This window comes from Rhamphochromis longiceps, linkage group LG7, assembly GCF_057381845.1.
Source record: "Rhamphochromis longiceps isolate RC_006_pf linkage group LG7, R_longiceps_female_GT1.1, whole genome shotgun sequence".
Lineage (NCBI taxonomy): Eukaryota > Metazoa > Chordata > Actinopteri > Cichliformes > Cichlidae > Rhamphochromis > Rhamphochromis longiceps.
The window spans coordinates 66,998,792-67,024,325 of NC_140563.1; the positions used below are offsets into that span (position 1 = coordinate 66,998,792).

The window sequence follows — 25,534 nt, forward strand, 5'->3', positions numbered from 1 at the left end:
AGTGAAATGCCTGATGTGTCTGGTGTAATATATCCTGAATAATGAAGAAAACTACGGATGTTTTTGTCTTTACACCACATTTGACTCTGACAAGACAGACGGCATAATTATGCATATACTTGTCATTTTCATAAATCAATCTTGTCATTTAAAACTCTTTGACATTTCCCAACATGAATGCTTCCTGTATGCTTGCATTTAGGAGAAATGGGTGGTATTTCTAGGCTCGAAGGTAAATATCATTTCCGTGAAGGCATTCTTTTCGGAAAACAAACTCACTGTAAAGAGTTTAAAGGTACAAATGTGCATGCAGCACTGTGACGTATCCTGCTTAGTTTTATACTAGTTCAACATTTAAATGTTCCAAGTTTATCGATGTAATCTATATTTAAACAGCCCCTCCTGATTACCCCCTCCTAATGCACATATAGCTCTAACAATCAGACACAGACAGTCTCACATCAGACACCAAGAGGGTATCTCCCAAAAACTGCCCTATGACCAACAAATAACTCTTCATGTCCCTGCATGAAATGGGCCTGCGAGGCCTGCAGATCATGTCTTCAAGGGAGCTCTTAGTGTCCATCACAAACGCAGGTGAAGAAAACTAGTTTCACTTTCCATATCAGAAAAGCAGATTTTGCTGATATCACTTAAGCAAATTAAGTAATAAAATATAGTTTTCTTTTTCTTTAATTGATTGATGGATTGAAGAATTTATTGCAGTTGCCTGCCAGCAAAATTAGATCTCTTTATACATATAATACACAAACATCACAATGGGGAAACAGGTCAGAACAGTTAGCACAAAGAACATAATGAAATGTATAACACAGAAGGTAATGGGGTAATGCATATAAAACGAACACTCTTCCTATTTTCAAGTTACAAAAAAGAGCTATAAGAATTATAAACCAATCAAACTATATAGAACCAACTAACATTTTGTTTATTAATCTGAATACCCTGAAATTTTATGATTTAGTTGAATATAAAATGGCACAGATAATGTATAAAGCACAAAATAACTTGCTTTGCCCGAGTACTCAGAAGCTGTTCAAAGTCAGAGAGAGTCAATATGACTTAAGGGGAACAGATTTCTTTTAAAAAAAACAAGATAAGGACAAATATAAAGCAGAGATGTGTTTCTGTTAGAGGAGTTAACCTGTGGAATAGTTATGACAGCGATTTAAAAAGGTGTAATTCATTTTCCTTGTTTAAAAATATGTTTAAAAATAGAGTATTAGAAAAATATATAAATCAAGAATGAAAAGAGCAAAAAAACCAAAAAAAAAAACCCCAAAAAAAACAAAAAAAAAAAACAAAAAAAAAAAAAAACAACAACAACTCTTGATTCTTTTGCTTTGATGTAGTTACTTAACTAAGGTGGAAAGTTTTGTTTTTCTTGTTTGTTTTTGCTTTGATTTATTATTTGCTTCAAGCCCTGTGTACAGGAGCTCCATGCAAAAAGATCTTTTGTTAAAAGGGTTGGCGTAATAAGCAAATGCTTCAGCCGATACCTTTTGATTAGCCTTGTCTCATGCTTTGCGGTAGATCTTTGTTCTGTCTTCACTGAGATATTTGAATGCTAATCAATAAAATCAAATCAAACAAGACGGTGTCACTAGGGATGGGTATCGTTTAGGTTTTATCCAATACCAGTACCAAACCGGTACTTTTGAAACTGTGCCGGTGCTTAAAGAATGGAGAACACAAACTTTGTCCAAAAACCTCTCATGTTTAGCTGTTTTTTTTGTAAAAAGACAAAGTACTCTTTCCAACACTATATACTAACTGAACAAATATACTAAGTGAACAGTTAGCATATCTCTGTATTTAATGACTAATCTGTTGCACATCCATTCAGACTCAGGCTTTCTGCATAGCCGGTTGATGCATGTCCTTCCTTACTGTCCAACCTCACATGCACATCACATTCACTATAAGGATTTTCCTTTGCCATCACTCTCATTGCCAAGTCTCCCAGTAGTGCTGTCTACTTCCTTCTTTTTCAGCCTCTTCCTTTAAATACTTTACTTCCACCACCAAGTTTCCTTGCCTTCTCTCCTCTGTCCAGAGAATACAACAAACACCTTCTTGGCAGTTTCCGTCACCACTCCAGCTGTACTTTCCCAGCACACAACAACCTTGTTGTTTATTCCTGCATGACTGCACATTCTTAATAAGATGACAGGAGAATATAGTTACTTCAGTAAAATTATTAATATGACATTAAGATAATACATTACAAGTAAGAAGCTGACATTTAAAATTCTAAGTAAAAGTTTTTCATGATTATTATATTTATCTTTATTATTTTATACTTTATAAATATCATCAGCATAATACTTGGGAGACAGCGGAGACAGGAGGCTGAGCAAACAACTGAGGCAGAAACTGAGCAGGTGACTGAGCTGATAGGTGAGCTAATGTCTGAGCTATGGAGAGAAGTTTAAGTTGTATTGACTGTTGTAACGAAGGCAGTAATGGCGGGTGAGGTGGTGGATTAGCAGATGGTTGGACTAGGTTGTCTGAGCCTACGGATCCTACAGAAAACTGCTGGACGGGCTCACCTGAGCCTCCAGCGAGGTCAGAAACAGGTGCAAGTACCTGCCGGACACCAGCCACTCCCACCCGAGGAGAAGGTACGGGTGCAGGAGCTAACTGGTTCCCGGTCATCCTCACCCTGGGAGCCGAGACAGGCACAGTCGACGGCTGGGCAGCTGCAGTCCCCACCCGAGGAGCTGGTACGGGTGCAGCGACAGGCAGAGGCTCAGCCAGCCTAGACACCTGAGCAGGGACCAGCCGGACCTCAGCCTCCCTCACCTGAAGCACTGAAACAGGTTCAGGGGAATGCTGGGCCTGAGCTGCCCTGGGAGCAGGAACACAATGGTGCGAAGGAGCAGGCTCAGCAAACAGACTCTTCTAAAACGTTTTTTAACTTCCTACCACCACCACGTCTAACAGTCTTAATAGTCTCAGTCTTAGCAGTGTTCATATGATTGTTTTTTCCAGCTCCGAGGAACGACAGCAATCACAACTCACCACCGGGAGTTGCTCCGCAGAAAAAGAGTGGTGACGGTGTGAGCGTCGCCTCCTCCGGGAAGTGGGAGGTGGCGAACTGGGCTGCGAATCCTCCAAAGGACCGGGCTGCGATGAGGAAGCAGAGAGTTTGTGAAGCTCAGAACGTGGCAGACCCAAAAACAGAGCGAAGGACTGCAGCGGAGTGAGTCTAATGTCCGGTGTCACATAACCTCTCTTCCTCCGCCGCTTAACTCTCTTGTCGGACTGGTAATCCAGGGGTGAAGGCGGAGGTGTAGCGACTGGAGAGAAGGAGCACGTGCTCAACCTGATCGCCCGAGGCATAGACGCTGGCTCGGCCGTAGCCACGGCAGTTTGGAGGCTGCGGGGCCCTCCCAAAGCCAAACGTGACCCATAGAAGGGTGACTGGAGCTCCTGGGCATGCTCAGCTTCCTCCCTCACGATCTCCTTGAGGAAGGCAGAAACTGCGGGTCGCTGATACCACACGGAGTCTGCTGGGTCCATAGTATGGTCGCGATCTTCTGTTAGGTGTGGCTGTGTGCAGGCAGGAATAGGACCCAAGGTGCAGACTCCGGAGACAGATGTGAACTCAAAACAACTTTAATGTTAAACTCAAATATAACATAACTGGAAAAATCAAAATAAACTTACACCGGAGGAATGACAGAACACACAGCTAGGAAAACGGTAGATCGCGACACGGACACAGAGAAACACAGGGCTTAAATACACAGAGGGAGTAATCAGGGAATGAATAACAGGAGGGAAATACAGCTGGGGCAAATCAGAACTGACGAGACAAAAGGAAGCGTAAACTGAACACACTAAGACAGAGACCTTCAAAGTAAAACAGGAAACACATAACATAGACTCACATGCAGGCACTACAGAGGGAACAGAGACGTGGGACCAGGGCAGACACAAACACTGACTGAACACGGGGATATAGGAACTAAGGATACATAGAGACGCGAACTAGACAAGGGGATGCAGGTGATAGGGGAGACAGAGCAACTAAAGAAGACAGAGACATAAGCCATAAGACAGAACTCAAAGAAACCAAAGACTAGAATTTATAAATAATAACATAAACTCAAAAACCCTGGGTCGACGACCCAGGCATCCTAACAGTACCCCCCCCCCTTAAGGGCTGGCTTCCAGACAGCCCAAACCAAAACATCAAAATCAAAAAAACCAAAAACAACCCAACCAGGGTGGGCGGCGGGGGAAACAGGATGGAGGGCTAGAAACAAAACAAGGAGCCAGAAACAACAAAACAAAAAAAAGTGCAAAACACTGGAGCCCGGAAAGCAACAGAACAAAACACAGAAACAAAGTCCAAAACAACAGCACCAAGGCCCAGTCAAAGTCCAAAAGCAAACAAACAAAAGAGCTCACGAAAGGCGCAGAGGCCCAGGCAATAGTCTCAAAAAAGTTCAGGGGGCCGGCCCGGAGGCTGACGGCACAACAGTCCAAACCCGGGTAGGTCAGGGGGGCGGCCCGGAGGCTGATGGTCCAAGAGCCCAGAAAACAGATCAGGAGGCCGGCCGGGCAGAAGGCACCGGTGGCGACGGAGCAGATCAGGAGGCCGGCCAGGCGGGAGGCACCGACGGCGGCGGAGCAGGTCAGGAGGCCGGCCGGGCGGGAGGCACCGACGGCGGCGTAGTCCAGGGGGCTGTCCATGACGGCAACGACGTCCAGTCATCGGCCGGACAGAACGTGCAGGCCGGACAGGACGCGCAGGCCGGGCAGGACGCGCAGGCCGGGCAGGACGAGCAGGAACAGACAGCATGGAGACCTCAGGAGCAGACGAAGCTGAACACTCGGAGACTGGACCAGGCGGAGCTGCAGAGGCTGAGGCCGGACCAGGCGAAGCAGAAGCCGAAGCTGGACCAGGCGTAGCACAGGCTGAGGCCGAAGCTGGTCCAGGCGGAGGCGAAGCAGGAACAGAGGCTGAGGCTGATTTCGGACCAGGCGAAGCTGCAGAGGCTGAGGCCGGACCAGGCGGAGCTGCAGAGGCCGGACCAGGCGGAGCTGCAGACTCGGAGCCCGGACCAGGCGGTGGAGCCGGTGGTGGCTGAACGGCCCCCTCGGACCCTCCAGCGGAGACAGACGGCTGAAGCGGCCCCTCGGACCCTCCAGCGGAGACAGGTGGCTGAACGGGCCCCTCGGATCCTCCAGCAGGAAGAGACGGCTGAAGCGATTCCTCGGACCCTCCAGCGGAGACAGGAGGCTGAAAGAAACCAAAAACTAGAATTTATAAATAATAACATTAACTCAAAAACCCTGGGTCGACGACCCAGGCATCCTAACATTATTGGTAAATATTGACCCTTGAACCACATCTTCACACTTCAACAACACTGATACACACTGTGAATGTGTATGCCAGTGTTGGTGGTCATCTCAAGTTCACTGTACAGATAAATCCTGTGAGTCTTTGGCACATCTTTGCGCTCATTGAACGTCTTCTTCCTTTTGATCAACTGATGGTCAAGTGTGTGGTGTTCCTGTGGATAACCAATCCTCCTGACATCACCACCGCGTTGCTTTTATAGGAAAATATGTGAAAGGAAAAATGACACAACAGCAACAAAGACAAAACAAAGTTTACAATTAAATACATGAAATACTTTTAGGTTCATGGTCATTCAGCTGGCCAAAGAACCCATCTACTTATACAAAAATCCATGAGCAACACAATGTTTGGAGTAAAGCACTTTTAAGCGGGGGTTAAATATACAAATAGATTAGTAAATAGTGACAAAGTAAATTTATGTTCATGTGTGTGTGTCAGTGTAATTCAATGTAGTCTGATATTTTCAACAAACTTCAGTGCTCTTTGAAAATTCCCCAAAGTATGCTTGTCATGGTCCCCGTGTCTCTCTGGCTGGCTCAAGCTGGCGACAGGTTTTTCTCTCTCTCTCTCCCTCGCTCCTGTCTGCCTGGGCGGAGCTCGTTACAGGCTCTTGCTCTTGGCCCACGCACCTGTGTGATTGTCACCACCTGTTGCTGGATCTGGCTGATTCTCTCAGTTGCTATTTAATGATTAAATAGCATTGATTTAATTACCCTGAACCCCCCCTTCCTGACCAGGTTACGGTCCTTTCCTGAGTTTCCGGTGTGTTGTGGCGTTTGTGCGGAGGAGCTGCGGCGGTCATTGTGCTGAAGAGAAAGCATGTATGTTGATTCCCCCCTCTCCCTGGAGCCCTGGACCCCCACCCAACTAACTGTACATATCTATAGCACTGAGATGTTCCCCGTTGTAAATAAACTGTCTTCTTTTGTTTGCAAAGAACTCTGTCGAGTCCGTCCGGTAGCCATGACAGTGTTGTTCAGAAGAAAAAGGAAAAGATGAAATCTCTACATGGGCCAAATCTGAGTCAGGCTAGTTTGTTTATTAAGGATGTGCTTTGTTTCATACAGTAAAACAAAAACAGTTTATTATGCTTTATTTAGTGAGGAGGCAAAGATTTGGGTTTATGTTTAAAGGAGAAAAACGTTGCTAAAGTGAAGTAAAACAGACTGATAATCAAATAAAGACAGTGCGGAAACGGAACATGGTAAATGGTAAATGGCCTGCATTTGTATAGTGCTTTTCTAGTCCATAGGACCCCAAAGCGCTTTACACTACATTCAGTCATTCACCCATTCACACACACATTCACAACATGATAAATGTCAGTGTTACACATTTAAAATATACCACCATTCGTCTGTGTTTAAGTATCCTAATATCTTAGACCGTATTTAAATTCACTGAGATATTAAATGAAAACGATCCAGCACTTACGTACAGATATTTTTCACTCTAGCAGACACTTGTGTTAAACAGATCCTTTAATTTTAGTACAGGTTCTGTAATGTAAGTACAGAAAATTAAAAAGTAGCTCTTCTGAGGACATTTCTGGGGTCTCCTCCTCCTGTGTGACCAAACATAACATGTATCAGCTGCTCGCTATCATAGATGGTGTCCAGAAACAATAGGGACTTTCTAAATAACTGCCAAACGTTCAATGGAAATCCTTTTCTTGGTGTGTCTGCGTGTGTATGAGACAAAGAGACAGTTAGAATCCATATTAATTTTATGTGAAATTAAATATTAAATTGAGTGCTTAGAGCAGTCTGAAGCCTCGGTATTTAGCTTAAAGGAAATACTTGTACAGACACAGACCTTTTATTTTTTTAGTGTGTGGCTAAAACACAGCTGACCACTTTTGCTACACTTGCTGAGAGACTGAAATCGTTATTAATCAGGAAGCCTCCATCCCCCACAGTGATTTCTACTTCTGCTTCCAGGATAAAGCAGAGTAATCCAGGCCTGTCAGAGGAGCACAGGGGACCAGGAAAGGCGTGTTTATCTGTCAGACAGAAACAGGAAGCAACGAGGAGCAGTGCCACAGTTCAAGGCGATAGAGGCGATTTCATTTTCTTATAGCATTTAAACTCGGCACACACCTGCACAAAGACAGGAAGACAGGTAAACTAGCTTTCTGCTTTCTTCTTATCTTGCTCTCACAGCAGGTCTTTTCCCATTTGATGACTCTGTGAAGAAACAAGTTTAAACATTTACAGAAAAGCTGCACTTCCTGCTGTGTAGTGATTCTGTTGTGTGTACGTCAGGATGTGTGCGTACTCCAGGGTCGTTTTTTCTTGTTCTTTGATTTTGTTTAAACTGAACCCTCAGTGAGAATTTGAGGGAAATCTTCTCTGAGTGTCTGCTGCAGCACAGTTTTAACTCTTTCACAGAGGAAGAATGAGGGGGGAGTACATCAAAGTGTTGGACACCTGTTACTTTCAGATTTCTGTTTGAGACTGGATCAGTTTAAGAATAAACATCACGGTTCAGGTAAACAAAAATCATTGGGTATTGTGTAAGAGCGGTCAAAACAGAGAAGTTAGAGAAATCCAGAGGGACTATATTTACAGGCGCGTCTGTGGTTAAGTCTGAAAAAGTCTAAATTATTTCAGCTCTTCAATAGTTTTCATTAGCCATTTTTAAAATGATGGTTGGTTTCTTCATTTCAATTTAGTTTTAATTCATTCCAGACTCTGGAAATCGATGCATCACATTTCTCTACAAAAACGATACTAATGCTTAAGGAAAAGAGCTATGATTCTAGATCGAAGTTAGACTTGTTTGATTTTTTCTTGTTACTTCAACTCATTAAAAATAAATAATATTGTACTCAGATTTTTTTTTCAGTTTCAGTTTATTCTGTATAAACTGTCCATCCTCTCTGTCTCTTTAGCTTGTCATGGACTTTGTAGATCCCATCCTGTCCATCGCCTCACAGATCTATGACCTGGTTGAGAATGTGAAGGCCAATAAAAAGCGCTGCCGACGTGTTTGTAACCGAGTCAAAGCCTTGGAGAAGCTGGTGAAGTCCATCAAACGGACGCCTCCAGGGGTAGAGAAACCTCTGAGAGAACTGTCCGTCACTCTTCAATCAGCACAGGAACTTATCAGAAAATATGCCTCAGCCAATTTGGTGGAGCGCATCCTAAACTCCAGCAACCATGGAGACGAGTTCAACAGTGTGAACGAACGGCTCAACGATGCCTTCCAGGTGCTGTCTGGAGCTTTGCAGGTGGAGCAGGGGAACATGCTGTATGAGGTATTTAAACAGACGACCAGAGAGAAAGAAGATCAGTTGGATGGGAGGGAGGACGACGCAGAACTGAAGACATGTGAGGGGAAACTGATTATGGATTTGCTTTTGTAGAGAGATTTGAGCAGAAACAATTAACTACTTGGTCTCAAATGTGATACTTGTCCATTGTTATGCAGGGATAAGTGGACCAAGAGAGCAGGATCTTTACCAGAAAGTTTCCTAATTTTGTTTACAGCTAACAAGTGTGTGTCTATGAAGAGGACTGAAAGTCAGACCCACAATCTTAAAATGAGTTCTTGCGTGAATTGGGAGCCAGTGCAGCTGGAGCAGCAACAGATTTGGTCAGAAGCCTTTCAGCAGAGATCTGAACAACCTGCAGACAATCCAGGGAGCTTTTGCTTAGACAAGTAAACAGTGAATTACAATAATCCAAACGTGATGAAATAAGTGCATTACTAACATTTCCCCATTCTAGAGTGATATAATGGGACTTAACATTGCAATATTTCTTACATGATATAAACAAGAGTGAACCAAAGATTTATAAAGAGAGCTGGGGATTTATAATTACTAATAATTAAATGCAGAGAGGTGTATAAACATTTAGTGAGTGAAAAAAAGTGACTGAAGAAGAAACACTCAATGCATCATGGGAATCTCCCAGCAGTCCACACCTATTGCAGAATAACTAAGGGAAGATTCAGGGTCACCTGGTCCAGCCCTGACTATATGCTTTAGCAAAAAGGAAAGTTTTAAGCCTGATCTTCAAAGTAGAGATAGTGTCTGTCTCCCGAATCCAAACTGGAAGCTGGTTCCACAGAAGAGGGGCCTGAAAACTGAAGGCTCTGCCTCCCATTCTACTTTTAAATACTCTAGGAACAACAAGTAGGCCTGCAGAGTGAGAGCGAAGTGCTCTAATAGGGTGATATGGTACTACAAGGTCATTAAGATAAGATGGGGCCTGATTATTTAAGACCTTGTAAGCAGAGATGGGCAGTAACGCGTTACAAGTAACGCGTTACTGTAATCTGATTACTTTTTTCAAGTAACGAGTAAAGTAAGGAATTACTATTGCAAAAACAGTAATTAGATTACCGTTACTTTCCCGTAGGAACGCTGCGTTACTGCGTTACTAAAACCGTGATTTTTTGCGAGAATGTCTCACGACGGTGACGTAAGCAGTGCCCCGTTAGTGACAACAGCTGTGTGCAGATCAACAATGGATCATATATCGATTGTGGGAGAGAGTATGAGCATGCAGCGTTTAAAGCGTGGAAGTACTGACCTTACTTTGAGTTTGATTCCATAAAAAGTGACAAAAACATTAGTGTCTGTTGTGCGTGGGAAGAAAACTTCTTTTTACACCAAAAAAACCCCTAAACTTCCAAGGAAGCACCGAGTGCGCTACCACGTAATGGGAAATTCACAGAGAAACTCGCAGATTCTTCAACTGACCGCGGCACACCTGCACCAGGGTAAACCTCCGCCTACCTCAGTCCTGCTTTACAGGTAAAAATAGAGCAACAGGACCGCTGAGTCTTTGACTTTATTTATTTTCTGCTGTGTTTTACTTGCATCTATTTGAAAGAGTGAGTGTAAACACAAAAAACTATTTTATTTTATGTGCTGGAATGTGCAGAAAATAGGTTTAAATGTTAAACTAATTTCTTCAAGTCAGAGAATGTTGCATATAATTAAATTTTTGCTTGATGCATAAAGTTAAAAGATTAAAACTAATAAAACAAGTTTTAAAAAGGGACTTTTCCATTTGATTACATTTTGTATGATGGATTATGCAGAAAAAGTAGAATTGGGCTGAAAGATCTATCGCTTTATCACCTCTTCAGGTTGTAAATCGTGTTTTTAAAAAGTAACTAAGTAACTAAGTAATTAATTACTTTTGAAAATAAGTAATCAGTAAAGTAATGGGATTACTTTTTTGGGGAAGTAATCAGTAATTAGTTACTGATTACTTTTTTCAAGTAACTTGACCAACACTGCTTGTAAGTGAGGAGCAGGATTTTGAATTCTGGATTTAACAGGGAGCCAATGAAGGGGAAATCTGCTCTCTCTTTCTAGTCCCTGTCAGGACTAAAAAGTCCAGCCTGGAAGTGATAAATGCATGAACTAGTTTTTCAGCGTCACTCTGAGACAGGATATTTCTCATTTTAGAGATGTTGCGCAAATGGAAGAAAGCAGTCTTACATGTTTGTTTAATATGTGCATTGAAGGACATGTCCTGGTAAAAAGTGACTCCAAGGTTCCTCACAGTGTTACTGGAGGCCAAGGTAATGCCATCCAGAGCAAGAATCTGCTTAGATACCATATTTCTAAGACTTTCTGGGCCGAGTAAAATAACCTCAGTTTTATCTGAAATCAGAGGCAACAAATTAGAGGTCATCTATAATTAACCTTAGTGTGTGAAGAAGAACTTATATGAACAAAGTTGAGCCTTTTAGATGGTTATAATTCAAATTGGCATGTGTCAGTTATACTGCATTTGTCCAAAACGGCTGTAAGCTGCTTAGCTACAGCCTTTTTATAAAATCTTAGCAATAAACTGTAATTTTGAGATTGGTCTTTATCTGCCAAGAAGTGAAGGGCCAAGCTTGTTTGTTTTGGGTTGTTTTTTTTTTATCTGTGGATGACAGCATTCTTAAAATAAGGAGGGATTTGGCCAGAGAGCAGTGAGGTGCTGATTATAGTGAGCACTCAGGGACCACTAGCCTGAAAGACATTTTTCAACAAAGACACAGATAAAATGTTGAGAACAGGAAGTTGTTTTTTTCTTTCAAGAAAAAACATTTTCACAATATTTGAGGTAAAGCAGGAGTAACGATATCAGTAATGTTGTCAAATTAGATCCTAGAGTTTGGATGGGGAATCAGAGTATGGCTTTCTCTGTTTGCTCTTCAGTGCTCCTGGACTACATGAAGGATCAGCAAGAGAAAACCAACACCATGCTGAAACAGTTTGAGCATCTTAAAGTCAACGTGGAAAAAGTCGTGGAGATGTGTGAGTGCAGCACATATAGAGTTTCATTACGGATAGAAACAACTAAATCTGAAAAAACAAAGGCCCACCTGACCCCGTCAAAATCAGATGAATTTCACATCTACAGACCCTTAGAGTATATAGGGATGGGTCAGCCTCATAGGGTAACGTGAATTTATTTATTTAAAAGGGACAGCGCAGTTTAACATAGTTCAAGTGCAAGCCATGAAACTGATGTGCCGCACAGGTTTATAGCTACTGCTAATTTTCAACAATTGTCCCTTGTTGGGCTTACAATCTAAATAGATACATTTTACAATAAAACATACATTTTCATAAAACCAAATTACATCATAAATACAATTACAGCTACTCGACAATAATTTTAAATGAAATTAAAATCATTAGTTAAAATGACTACATCTTTGATTTCCCTTTAACCACACGTTAACCTTCAATGTAAAAGATCTAATGTCTGTAATCAATTTGATATCGGTTGGAAGTGTGCTCCACAGATGGCGAGCCTTTATAGAAAAAGCTGACTGACCGAATGTAGATCTGCGATATAATATCTTGCAGTTGCCGTTCACCTTACTCCTAGTAATACGAATACTTATGAAGTATTTAATTTACTTCATAAGTAAATTAAATATTCAGATGAAAAAACCATTTAAGCTCTTTTAAAAAGAGTGATTAAAAACTTCACATCCATGTCACAAATTAACAACTTGTCCTGTATTCAGGACAATTTTTCCATAACTAACTTTGGCCATTGGGCTCTATCAGTGTCTGACTAAACTGCAGCAGTTTAATGTCTGTGATGCAGAGAAACAAAAACAACGACTGGGAATCTGGATTTTTAATCACTGGAGGAAACTCCCAAAAGGCTCATACCACCATGAATTTGGGCAAACAAAACAAACAAAATAAACAAACTGCTGAACTGTGAATGGTTTATGTTTTGGTTTTTTTGCCTGTTTTATATTGTCTGTTTTACCTTTTTATTATTTGTTATGTGTAGCACTTTGTGAATCTGTCTAGAAAGGTGCTACATAAATAAAAAAAAATGCATTATTTATATAATTTACTGACAAGTTTTTTTTCTTCTTTTTACAGTGAATAAGCCCAGCATCACTAGTGTGGACATCCGAATGATTAAACCACAGGAGCTAAAGTACAAACATCCCAAAAAGCCCTTCATGGAAACAGCAACCTCAGAGGTCTACAAAGGAGAATATCGTGGATTCACAGTTGCCATCAAGAGATATATCGACCCTGTGAACACCAACCTAGGGTCTGTGCCACAGTTCAGCTGCATACTGAGAAAAAAAATGATTTTTTTTTTTTACATAAAATAAGCAGTTCTATATAGTCAGAAGCCACCAATGAACTTAAATTCATTTGCAGACTTTGTTTATTCAGAAATACATTAAAACATTGGCTAGAAGAGAAATCTGTCTCCTAGAAACAAGGATTAAAGAATAATTTGATATGAAGGAGTTTAAACTAAACTTAAATTTGAGCTCAAACATTAGAATACTGTTTACGTGTATTTACATCGGTATGTATTCATTGACACCATAAAGGTTTTTTTTTTACCATTTGCAGAAAGGTGCAGTCCATTTTCAACAAAGAAGTCGACACCATGAAGAGATTTGAGTCGCCCAACATCCTGCGAATGTTTGGTATCAGTATCCTGGATGAGAATGGTGAGTTGAATGTAGCCTGTCAGTAACGTTGCAGACAGACAGAGGTGGTAAAACTTAGAGTCTAAGTCTTTACTTTGTCCCAGCTGATGTTTGGGAATATATGGTCTCATACAAATGTTCTTATTGAAGGATTCTGGTGGCATCCTCTAGGTCATTTGGTGCCAGTAGGTACCCATGTCATTGCTATCTGTCAGAGCTGATGAGTCTCCTGCAGGGAACAGTGCCATGGAGCTTGCACAAGCACTTTGTAACAAAACCACAGCAGACCCGATGATGTTTGCGTGCTTTTTAGCATTAACTTTATTTACACAGTCGGTCACTGTTTGCAGGAACCTGAGGTGAAGAGACAACTATCTGACAAGGACTCAGGGAGAAGACGCAGACTATATACAGGAACAGGGATAACAAGGCATTCGTAAACTCAATCAAGACATTGTGCTTGTTTGGCAGAGCATATGATAAAGACTGAATCGTTCTTGTGGTCCTGTGTCTGTTTAAAAAAACAACAACAAGAGACAAGGAACAATTGGACCGTCCAATTTCCTAATATGCCACAGTTCCTTGTAGCATGTTAAGACATTGGACGGTCAGTGGCTATACTAAAGTTATCTTATGTTATAATGTTTTTATTATAGCATGCTGATGTCAGTTTTCATGTCCCTGTATATTGTTGTGATATCTGGGTAAGGTAAAGTTTTTGCTGATTTTTGCATTTGGTGTGGCCTTGACCTGATTTTCATCTAAACAAATAGACAGACAGGCAAACAAATAAGGAAATAAGCCAATGGGACTGATTACATACCCCCTCCCTTTTGGGGGAGAACAAAAAAGAGAAGTAAAAACAAAGAAAGTCACATGAGAAGCTACAGTCCCCTTAAAAAACAAGTTTTCACAGAACTCTGTGCAGTCCTATAAAGACTTTCTGTAAAAATAAAACAGGAAGTAAAACAGGAAGTAAAATGAAGCAATTTTTCAAAATTATGAAGGAAGTGAAAATTAGAGATTACAACAAAAGATGGGGAAAAGTTTGCTATGAACTTTTAATAACTTGTCCTTGTGACTACCTGTAGGACCCAACCCTCAGTTCTTCATCATCATGGAGTACTGCGAGAAAGGAAGTCTTCGTCAGGTTCTGGACTCTGACTGCAGGCTGTCCTGGATCAGGAAAGCTCGTATGTGTTTCGATGCAGCACAAGGACTCTATCGGTCAGTGTTTCTGCTTTATTGACAAATTATTATATTATAAATAATTATTATAATTGCTTTTTTTTTAATCTTAGAAAGCACATTTAAAAAAGTCCAAACCAAACAGCAGGTGAGTCGCTGAGCCTGAGATGAGAATGTGTAGTTTATGCACTAATGTTTTTAACTGTCATATTTTAGACTACACAATACAGAAGAAAAATCTAAGGTGCACGGGTGCATCAACAGCAGCAAGTTCTTGGTGGCTGAAGGCTACACCGTCAAGGTACTGAGGGCAGTGCATGCTGGGATTCCTTGCAGTCCAAATTGAACAGCAGCAGCACTGATGATGTTGTTGTTCTTTTTAGCTCGGAGGTTTTGAGCTGGCAAAAACAGAGACGTCTCTGAAAAAGGTGAAGAAATCTACCAATGACGACGCAATCAGGTCCCTGTGCTACTACTCTCCCGAGAGGCTCAACAACATCAACCATCCTTACAGCAAAGAGTGTGAGATGTACAGGTGAGCACCAGCCTGGGATATGCTTCCACTCACACCAGCATTAAATGAGTTTTTGTTCAGCTGAAATGATGTGAAAAAGTTTTAGCACACTTACTGATTTATTATTTTTGGAATATTTGTCACAATGGCATGTTTAAAATTTTATATTAGACAAAGATAAGTTGAGCAAATCCAAAATGGTGTTTAAGTATGTCACGGTCTTGGTTACGAATGACGGAAGAAGGGAGCGGGAGATCGACAGACGGTTTGGTGTTACGGCTGCAGTGAGGCAGACACTGTACCGGTCTGTCGTGGTGAAGAAAGAGCTGAGTATAAAAGCGAAGCTCTCAATTTACCGGTTGATCTACGTCCCTTCCCTCACCTATGGTCACAAGCTGTGGGTAGTAACCGAAAGAACTGTAGTAACTGGATACAAGCAGCAGAAATGGGCTTCCTCTGGCCTCTCCCTGAGAGATTGGGTGAGAAGTTCAGCCATCTGGGAGGGGCTCAGAGTGGAGCTGCTGCTCCTCCACATTAAATAGAGCCAGTTGAGGTGGTTCAGGCATCTGACACAGATGCCTCCCGTGTGGCTCGTCGGCAGTGTTGGGCAAGTTACTCATAAAAAGTAATTAATTATAGTTACAAGTTACTTCTTCAAAAAAAGTAACTGAGTTGCAATATTCTGAAAGTAATTAATTACTTGAAAAGTAACTATTGCGTTACTTTAAAAAACGTTTAACCCTCTGGGGTCCAGGGTATAATTGGCCATTTTTAACTACTTTTGATGTTCCCTCCACGTTTTACCTTGTTTGGTGTCATTGTTTTCAGCACAACCTCACGTGTCTGAATTTACAGTTATGTTTTCATTTTGACATACTGTATTAACACAATTGATCTAAAATCAGACAAAAAACATAAACTCAGAGTAGAAAAAGTTATATTTTTACTGTAACAACCACAAACATGTTTAATGATCATATTTCATAACTTTAAATGCAAATATAAATGTCAATTTTAAAATCCTATGCACAAGTTTTGCAAACAACAAAGTTATTTGCATCCATTTACCTTTTACCTTGATTTTTTTAATAACCATTTCAAACTATTTACAGAACAATCAGCTGTTCTTCAATAAGATGCCACACAAATTATTTGTGCCACTCCAAAAATTTGTGTCCACTATAAAGGAGAACATCACAGCCTGATACCTGCAGGTCTGACAGCAGCAGGTGTATCACTCCTGTTTCTACCTGGAGACAGCAGTCGCCTCATTGTTCTGACACACAACACAAAACTATCCACAACACTACACACTAACTACACAAGACAACACATTAACTACACACCCCAAACACGCTAAACGTCACAGATTTCTCACATCTCAAAACTCGCTCTCTCTCTTTTTCTGCTCTCTCTCTCTCCGTCACTCCTAAAACTTCCCGTTTTTTTGTTTTTTAATTTTTGCTCATAAGCAGAGAGTGCTCGCCGCGCTGTCTTTAGACAGTAAACGTGACGAAACTATTGAGAAAAAAGCGCCGCGTATATCTTGTTTATCATGACTCTGGTTTTACGTGGCCGATCAATTTATAAACTGGTATAAATCACCTTGTTGCTTTGTCTTTAAGTGGTCATGTGATTGGCTCACCACGACTACTTTATTCTTCCTCAGTCAAACAGCAGCATTCATGCGAATGTTTTGCCCCCTTATGTCCAGCTGTTGTGCTAGACAGTGATCGTGATTACCGTCCGCGGGAGCGCGCAGCTGCTTAAAGCTGTAGCGCCCAGATTACTTACAGCTACTTCCGTGCAACTGATATAAGATGTGGTGAGCTGAACACAGCTTCAACCGTCTGTTTGTTGAAAAATAGTAACAGACCGCATTTTCTTGTTAGTAACTGTAACGGCGTTGTAACGATAGGAATAGTAATTAGTTAGATTACTCGTTATTGAAAAAAGTAACGCCGTTACTTGTAACGCCGTTATTCCCATCACTGCTTGTCGGTGAGGTGTTCCGGGCATGTCTCATGGGGAGGAGGCCCCATGGCAGACCCAGGAAAAGCTGGAGAGCTTATATCTCTTGGCTGGCCTGGGAACAGCTTGGTGTTCCCCTGGAAGAGCTGGTGGAAGCGGTTGGGGAGAAGGAGGTCTGGGCTTCTCTGCTTAGGCTGCTGCCCCTGCAACCCAGCCTCAGATAAGCGAAAGGGGATGGATGGATGATAGAAACTAAACTGAAACTAAACATAAAAATTTGAAACTAAACTGAAACAAGCAAACTCACTCTGGAAACTAAATGAAATTAAACTGAACTAAATAGAAACCAAATAGAAAAACTATAATATCCCTGATTTACAAGGTGGACCTGCTGGTGTGTTTCCACAACATCATCCTGCTGCATAACCTGGGTGAGTTTTAGGGCATGAACTGATCATGCCCAAATGCTTTAGAAAACGTTCCTTCTAAAATGTTCCTATTTTCATTGTTGTCTTTCAGCTTTGGAATCGTCCTGTGGGAAGTCGCAACCCGTAAGAAACCCTTTGAAGGTTTGTATCTGCTGAAAATCAACTTGTATTATCCTGGTATTAAACACTTCAAATAAGGCAGGTGGACTTCATTTTCTTTTGGGAAGACATTTGAACTGTATTCCAAGATGCTTATTCTGCTCTAAAAGCTGATTGAGCTACTATCTTAATGTCTCTGTATTACTGTAAGGGCTTTACTTAAAAATATACAAGGTGAAGGTGATTGCTGTGGTAATTTGGAGCTATATAAATAAAATTTAATTGAATCGAATTGAATAAATAATGGCACGGCATGGTAATGTCTCACAGAGCTGTCACACCTTGGCACATGTGACAGCAGTGGCCCAGGCCTTGATTCATACCTTGGTTCATGTGAAGTTTAATGACTCACATGCATACAGAAGTGAAATGTCTTCGCAAACCAAAATGAAATCCCATCGACTTCATTTTGAGTGCCTAACACTACCATGAACCTGAATCACTGAGAACTTGTGCAGTCAGGCATCCGTACCAAGTTGTCTGTACATGTTTTCCAGGTTTTTCAGATGAAGAAATTTATAGGAAGGTGTTAGAAGAGAAGTGCAAAGAGCCGCTTCCCGATGACTGTCCTGCAGAACTGGGCCAGCTAATAAACGAGTGCCGAGACTTCGATAGCTTCCAGAGGCCTTCAGCTGGAGGTGATAATAATAATAATGACTCCATCAGTATGTTCAGTTATCTTTCTGTGACTGTCGGGGTTCAGTTTACTAAATTTCTAACAATATTTTGTCTTCTGTAGTACTGGTGGATAGACTGCGCAGTGTGGTGGCACAGTTAGAGGACCAATGAAACTCTTCATCTGCCTTTCTGCTGGCCAGGCTCATCCTCAGGGGAGGAAATGCAGCTTTGAATAAAACTGGACTTTAACTTGTGGGCCACTAAATTGTATTTATATTCTACCTTTAGGGTACCTGGGTCGTTGACACAGTGATTTCAGTTTTGTACCTTTTTATTAGTGTTCTCATCTTAGTTTATTTTTGTGAAGATTTTGGTTTTTGTTTTGCATTTCTATTTTTTCCCCAGTTCTTCTTGGTGTGTGTTTATGTGGTTCTCAAGTTTTGGCTTCCTTATTCCCTCTATTCTGTGTCCAGTCAGGCTCTGTGTCTGCCCTGATCCCACGTCTCTGTTCCCTCTGTTGCAGTGCCTGCTTGTGAGTCTGTGTCTGTAAGTTCAGTCTGTGTTTCCTGTTTTACTTTGAAAGTCTGTGTCTCATGTTAATGTGTCTGGTTTTGCTTCCTTTGTCTCGTTAGGCCTGATTTGCCCCAGCTGTGTTTCCTTTCTGTTTCCCATTCCCTGATTGCTCCCTCTGTGTATTTAAGCCCTGTGTTTCTCTTTGTCCGGGTTGCGATCTACCCTCGTTTCATGCTGTGTGTTCCGTCCGTCCGTCCGCCCGTCCGTCCGTCCGCCCGCCCGCCCGCCCGCTCGCTCGAGCTAGCGTAGTGATGGGTAGATGAGGCCTTGTGAAGTGTTTCAGCACATTCCCCAAACTGTATCGATACTGTGTCGACACAGTGTTGCTATTTTGCTCCATACTGACACCTGCTGGACCTTAAATATCATTGCAGGCAACTTACTTGAGACTCACAACAGACACTGATTCAATGACCTAGTCATATTTGTATACACTGTCCATGGAATCATTTTATATCTTTTACATTGCAAATATTGTAGACATCTTTAAATATATTGTGAATCACATTAAGCGAAAATTAAAACGAAAGTATTATGAATGTAATGTTACCCATTTAAATGTAATTGACTCTTCAGAAAATTGACTATTCAGAAAAATAAGTTTATCCAATGTTTTTGCATTCAGTCTATTGCGTTTTTTGGACACCATCTCCCTAGCTTTGGAAAAACACGCTCACAGGGCACAGATAAAGCTGGGGTACACAAAAACTGTAAAGCCAGGTGGAAAAGGTTCAGATAAGATGTCCTCCTAGTCCCCCAGTACGTTAAAGGATCCTCTGATCTTGGAATGTTCCTCTCCAACATTCTCCACAATACTAAGGGGTTGGCTGTCCTTTATAATAAAATTCAGGACTGCCTGGTCAAAAACAGTCTTCCTAGATGCTTGATTTCAAAATAATAAAACACATATTTAAAAAATATATATATATGATGATAATGCTGCTCAATGTCTATATAGGCCTACCTGTGTTCATTCTCGGTGTGTTTGTCTCCTCATTTTCATGTTTGGCTCTGTAATGCCTAAACATTGAGGAGGTGCTTTTGTTTGTGTAAGAAGCTCCGCAGAACAGATGCGACATTTAACCTGCATAAAATGAAGTAAATATTTTACACTGCAGGTCACATTGCTGTTTTTCCTGTTCTGATAGATTACACTGAAACAAAGACAGACAAACAGTTACCTTATTTGCAGTTAAAAGATCAAAATGACCCCACACAGCAGAAACATTTCTTTTTCTTTCGGGCTCCGTTTTTTTATGGAGAGATATGCTGTTGTTGTTTTTTACCCTTGCGAGAGTAATTTTGTGGGTTTTTTTGTTGGCGACTCATTCCGTTGGCAGATGCGGATGCGGTACCTTTTAAACACATTTTGGCGAGTTGGCAATGAGCGATACAGCAGCTGTATCGCTCACGTGACTTTTTCTTAAAGTGACGCGCGCACCGATACAGGTTTGCTCTGTGAGCTTGATACAAGCGTCGGTGTGTCAGTGTTGCTAGACCCATCACTAGGTTATTGTTATTTTCAGTTTAGTATTTGTATTCTCAGTTTTGCTAGTTCTCTGTTTGCCATGTAGCAATAAATCTGAGTTTGAGTTTACTTTCTGCCTCTGTGTGTCTGTGCACTGGGTCCTCCTTACCACCACTCCTGCCTGCACACAGCCTTCAGTTGACAGCATAGCTGGACTGGCCATCGGGCATACCGGGCATTTGCCCGGTGGGCCGCTGGCGATTTTTTGTTTTTATGGGCGGATGGATTTATTTATTTATTTTATTTTATTTTTTTAGGAAGGGTATATATAATGAAAGGTGTTGGATTGGCCAATTGGTCATGATCGACTCTGGGCTGGACCAATTACAGCCGAGGAGGCTGGCTGCACCCTCCCCCTTCTTTAGCAATCACGTGATTTTCGCGCATTGCATGCCGGGAACTCGTGGCAAAACAATCCAAGTACCGCATCAAATGCAAACATTTGCAGCACCGCAAAACATTCATTCTCCGGTTCCAATACCTTCTTTTTTTTTCTTTGCCGCACAAAAAAGGAATGTACAAAACAAAAGGAGAACAATGCCGGTCCGTACAAAGACAGACTCGACGAAAAGACAAAGAAAAGATACGAGGAAAAAATCAAAGGAGTGAAAGAGTGGACAAAAGACGTCAGCGTGCTGCCCAACTTTCACCACGCTCAGATTTATAATTATACGCTTCTTGGAGTGAGTGCATACACTCATGAACTTTAGTAACTTCAGGTCACTGCAACAAGCCCAGGTACAGTTTACCGACGGATGGGTACAGGACCTTGAAATGCACCGTGTAGAACGAAAGACTATTGTACATATCATAAGTTTACCAGTCTCACAAATCGTCTTCATAAATACACATTCGTTAACCGTTTATTAATAGGACCTTTGAGCTCAACGGTAATTAATTAGTAGTGGAAATAATTTCTGGTAGTGTAACAGTGTTTATGTGGTATTATTCCACTTGCCACAAATATCAGTGTAATGGGGAAACAGCGCCCCCCCTCTCGGTGTGGCTGGCTGCAGTAATCGCTGCCAGTCTGCCGTAGCTATACGAGAGGTGAGTTGTATTGTTCCGCACACAATATAGCTAAGTAGTACAGACACATAAAACATGTTTGATTAGCTGACGAGCACCGAGTGTAATAAGTGCTTAGTGGACACATGTCCAACACCAGTTTTATGTACTTTTCATTTGTTTATTAATGTGTGAAACTGTATGCTAAAGCGGAATGCTAATGAGATGTTCTGCCGTAGTGTGCTGTGCGGAGTGGTGTGTGGCGAGCCTGTGCACTGATAATACACCGTTGTTTCCATTCAGGTACATCATTTGTTGTTGCTGTTATTTTATTGTATATTAGAAATTGTAATATTGCTGCAGTAATCGCTGCCAGTCTGCCGTAGCCATACGAGAGTGTGCTGTGCGGAGTGGTGTATGGCGAGCCTGTGCACTGATAATACACAGTTGTTTCCATTTAGGAAATAAAGTGGCAACGATCGATCAGAGACTCCTTGTCTTTTTAAAAACACTACACAACGCAGAGTCGAGGAGTCTGTTTGGGCCGAACTGTTGCAGCGGGATGAAGCAGAAACCGGTTACAGTAGCATTACAGAAATGTAGCAGTGACAATAATATTTTATATTGTAATCGCAATGGACAATAAGTGATACAAAACAACTGTTTTATCCTGTGAATAAAAGTATATGTTTTTGTCAGTGTACCATGGTAATAACAGGAGTGAAACGCAATATTGTGTCAGGACAATTCACTATTTATGCACAATAAACAAAGGAGCATAGCGCGACAATTTCTGTTCAGCGCCAGACTTGCTTGTAACCTATATCACCAATTATGTTAAGAAAAATGACGTATTAACTACTACAAAACTCTGACCTTTGTGGGAATGCTTGGAGCAGACTAACATGTGAGCTGGAGTGTTCTGAGATGTTATATTTGGTATATCCAGACCATCCATCGGCTCTTACTTCGGAAACATGGCTTAAAAAATTTCACTTCAACGACATAATCCGATAAATAAAAAAAAACGATCTCTTTACCCGTCGGCTTCCTGTGGCTGTCATGCGACCGGCTATTGCAGTTAATAATACAACAGCTTCTTGCCATTTTTTGGGTTTCTTTTTTATCGCTGTGTAACTGAGTTCAATTGAAAGCCTGCGTGCGCTAGTACCTCTTGCCACAAGTTCCCAGAATCCTTTGCGGTTTTATCCCTGAATGACGTCACATTTTCAATCTTTATCCTGGTGGGCCGGTCTCTAGTCAAAATGCCCGGGCCGATTTTTTGTCCCAGTCCAGCCTTGGTTGACAGAAGATCGCGACCAGAACATGGACCCCCGCAGACATTTTCACCTCGGAGTACAACGCTGAGATGAAGCGGATGGTGAGCCTGCTCGACCGCATCGCCCAATCCCCAGATTTAAGGACCATGGCAGTCGGGCTGAGTGCAGTAGATGCCGTCATTTGACATAACGTCTGTTGTCCTGGTGCAGCCACAACAACTTGGTGTTGAACGCCCAGACGACAATGGAGAGACTGCAGCATGTTGTGCGCTCTGCTGAGAAGGTGATTGGCTCCAGACTCCCATCTGTGCAGGACCTGTATACCTCTAGGACACTGGGGCGTGCAGCTTCACAGCTGACCCTTCTCACCGTAGACACAGTCTGACCTGCTCCCCTCAGGCAGGAGGGTCCAGTCCATTCGGACCAGAACCTCTCGTCATAAGAACAATTTCTTCCCCTCTGCTGTTGGACTGATGAACAATAACCATAAGACTGTTCCCACCACAAACACATGACCCTATACTGTGTTCTCTGCATCTGTTCCATTTTTGCACTGATCACCACCTGCATTCATGTACGTATCAATCTGCTTAGCATTTTTTTTTATTTAAGTGTTTGTCTTATAGTATGTTTCACACAAGGTACCGCAGCAATTTCTTAATGTTGTAAGTCTGTTAAACATCTGGAAATAAAGCCTTTCTGATTCTGATTCAGCTGCACTTCTACACTAAAAGTTTTGGTAAAATGCTCCCACCTAGTGGTGAAAGTTCTCATCATCATTTACAGACAGTTTTAAAAAAAATGCACCTTTTTAAATACAGAAAATATTTTGACCTTTGATAAGTTATATAACGGGACTCGCAGACGAATTACTAAAAAAAAGTAACTTAGTATTACTTTTAGTGACAAAAAGCAATAGTTATTTGTTTTTTTTCATGTCACGCGGATGTTGATGTACTCGGAGCTGCTCAGTCCTGCAGTTTGTCAAAGCCGGGCCTTTAGGCACACAAGATTTGTAATGTGTTTTTCTGACCCAAGACACCTGCAGTCCCTTCAAACAGTAAGCATGTCTATTAATGCTCACTCTTTCTAAATATTTAGCAGCAATGATATTTTAAGCCGTGTTTAAAACTTTTATTTAGTTCACTCCTGAGTGTTTTGCATTTAATAAAGATCTTTTTAGATTTTTAGCTCGATACCAGTTTCAATCTTTGAAATAAGAAGGATACTTAAGCGTATCACCCCAGTCACCCCTCAGGCGTTCTCGTACCCGTTAGTGCATGAACTTGCATTAGAGAACTCTACTTTTCCTACCACAGTCTGTATGTGTCATCTACAACTTTATGTACTTTATGCGCTTTCACAGTGGTCACACTATCTTGCAAATTTCTAAGACTTTGTTCAACATTGACAGTGTCTTTTAACTCAAACAGGTAGACTTCTGCCACTCCTCTGGGGTGAAGCCCTCCAAATGCAGAATCTTCTGTGCTGCAGGTATAAAAACACCCATTCCAGTCTTTTTGTCAGCTATGAAAAAGTAATATTTTTCAAGTGGAGAACGGCATGAATGTTTCATTTTACACCTTACGCAAATATCTTGGTGGTGCATTGGATAATTGCATTTAGAACGGAGGTGAGTTTGATAAGCTCCAAAATTGCTGTGTGCAACAGGCTGTCTGTCTCGTCGTGGTGCTGAAAAGTTGGTTCCTGGGGCTGGAGATTCAAGGGACTGCAGACTTTTTTAAGTGCTATTTGTCCAGAGTTTTGGCAACCCAGTCGAGATCCGCTGGCTCTCAGACATTGGTACAGAAGACATTACTTCTTTTTTTTTTTCCTCCAGAGAATCTTGCACTCAACCTGATGTTTTTCTTTTCTTTTCAGAAATGTAGATCTATCTAGTCATCATCAGGTTTTATATCACTTGAGTGTATGAGGAATATGTAGTTTCATTTAATAATGGATTCTTTGAATTGTACATAAATATGAATTTTACTCATGGCTGGTAAAAATGATTTGTATGCATATGCAGAATAAAATGTTCTTATGGATACTTTTATTAAAGCTGTACCGGGCACCAAACATAACTACCAAAAAGACAAAAACAAAACAAGTCACGGATTTATTCAAAATCTGAGTAGTGGTATGCTTTTAATCCGTTTTTTGACAATTTGACTCTGTTTCACATACCATCAACTTAAAAATGACTTTCCTGGCTCTTTGAACACTCTCTAACATGGGCTATTGTTTGCAAAGACCAAAAGTTTTTCGGTGTGTGACATGATTTCCTTTACGGAAAGACATGAAAATTAAGGAAGATACATGAAAAATACACACTCCTTGTTTTTTGACTTCTGAGTCATGACTTACATCCTGAAAGATCTGTTTAAACTGTAAGGATCCAGGGAGGTTCCTCTAATTCACAGAATAGGGGTGAAAACTTCACATTCTTTTTCTTGTTGATGTAAAAACAAATGAGAATTAAAACCCTGTGTTGCCTCGGGGCTTTTGAGTCACCGAGATATTTGAAAATATTCCTTCACACACTCCCCTGCTGCCGATACTGTAGTAATACAGCGAGATGATTGTTTATCTTATTGTCATCTGTGTTTCAAAGACATTATGTTCTGATTTTATGGAGTTGCATTTTGCCCTACCCTTTCAAGAGTATTGTTAAAGTTTATAGTTATAGTATGTTTTTATAAATATATTTATAAAAGACCTGGGCTGCTTGCTGAAAAATGGGACTAGGGTTTCCCCCACACTGAGGTGTGGCTTGTAGTAAACAACAGGTTCAGCTTGATTCACATAACGGGGGTTGAAAACATTCTTTGTCTTACCGATGTAACAGACAAAAACAATGAATACTAAGGACCTTGATGAGCAGAGCTTTTGAATGGAGTCCTTTAATGCAGTTTCATTACACACATA

General features: G+C 41.3%; 2 protein-coding genes across 3 annotated transcripts; one reads left to right on the forward strand and one right to left on the reverse strand.

Annotated features, from left to right (window-relative positions):
* Positions 1-202: 202 nt before the first annotated feature.
* Positions 203-4,054, reverse strand: LOC146666788 (uncharacterized). 2 transcript variants are annotated; one of them, XM_085414903.1, is made up of 2 exons: positions 3,046-4,054; positions 203-2,178 (listed from the first exon to the last, which is right to left on the reverse strand). In XM_085414903.1, exons 1-2 carry the CDS (start codon positions 3,544-3,546, stop codon positions 1,969-1,971), a joined length of 711 nt encoding a protein of 236 aa, XP_085271029.1. In that variant the 5' UTR covers positions 3,547-4,054; the 3' UTR covers positions 203-1,968. The 2 variants fall into 2 exon arrangements, with proteins under 2 accessions (XP_085271029.1, XP_085271030.1); XM_085414904.1 differs by having other exon boundaries at positions 206-2,872.
* On the forward strand, positions 3,473-21,765 carry LOC146666789 (mixed lineage kinase domain-like protein). Its single transcript, XM_085414902.1, has 12 exons — positions 3,473-3,604; positions 7,342-7,522; positions 8,295-8,733; positions 11,574-11,672; positions 12,768-12,945; positions 13,260-13,360; positions 14,431-14,566; positions 14,744-14,828; positions 14,911-15,062; positions 17,532-17,581; positions 18,097-18,237; positions 18,339-21,765. The coding sequence occupies exons 3-12, from the start codon at positions 8,301-8,303 to the stop codon at positions 18,386-18,388; spliced, it is 1,425 nt and encodes a 474-aa protein (XP_085271028.1). The 5' UTR covers positions 3,473-3,604; positions 7,342-7,522; positions 8,295-8,300; the 3' UTR covers positions 18,389-21,765.
* The last annotated feature ends 3,769 nt before the right edge of the window (positions 21,766-25,534 follow it).

Excerpts from the sequence above, each read along its gene's own strand:
- LOC146666788 (XM_085414903.1), bottom strand. The coding sequence starts at position 3,546 with ATGGACCCAGCAGACTCCGTGTGGTATCAGCGACCCGCAGTTTCTGCC. Across the intron at positions 2,179-3,045 it reads CTGCGGAGCAACTCCCGGTG|AATGTGCAGTCATGCAGGAA; the intron begins GTGAGTTGTGAT and ends CATCTTATTAAG.
- LOC146666789 (XM_085414902.1), top strand. The coding sequence starts at position 8,301 with ATGGACTTTGTAGATCCCATCCTGTCCATCGCCTCACAGATCTATGAC. Across the intron at positions 11,673-12,767 it reads GGAAAAAGTCGTGGAGATGT|TGAATAAGCCCAGCATCACT; the intron begins GTGAGTGCAGCA and ends TTCTTTTTACAG. Across the intron at positions 13,361-14,430 it reads CAGTATCCTGGATGAGAATG|GACCCAACCCTCAGTTCTTC; the intron begins GTGAGTTGAATG and ends GACTACCTGTAG.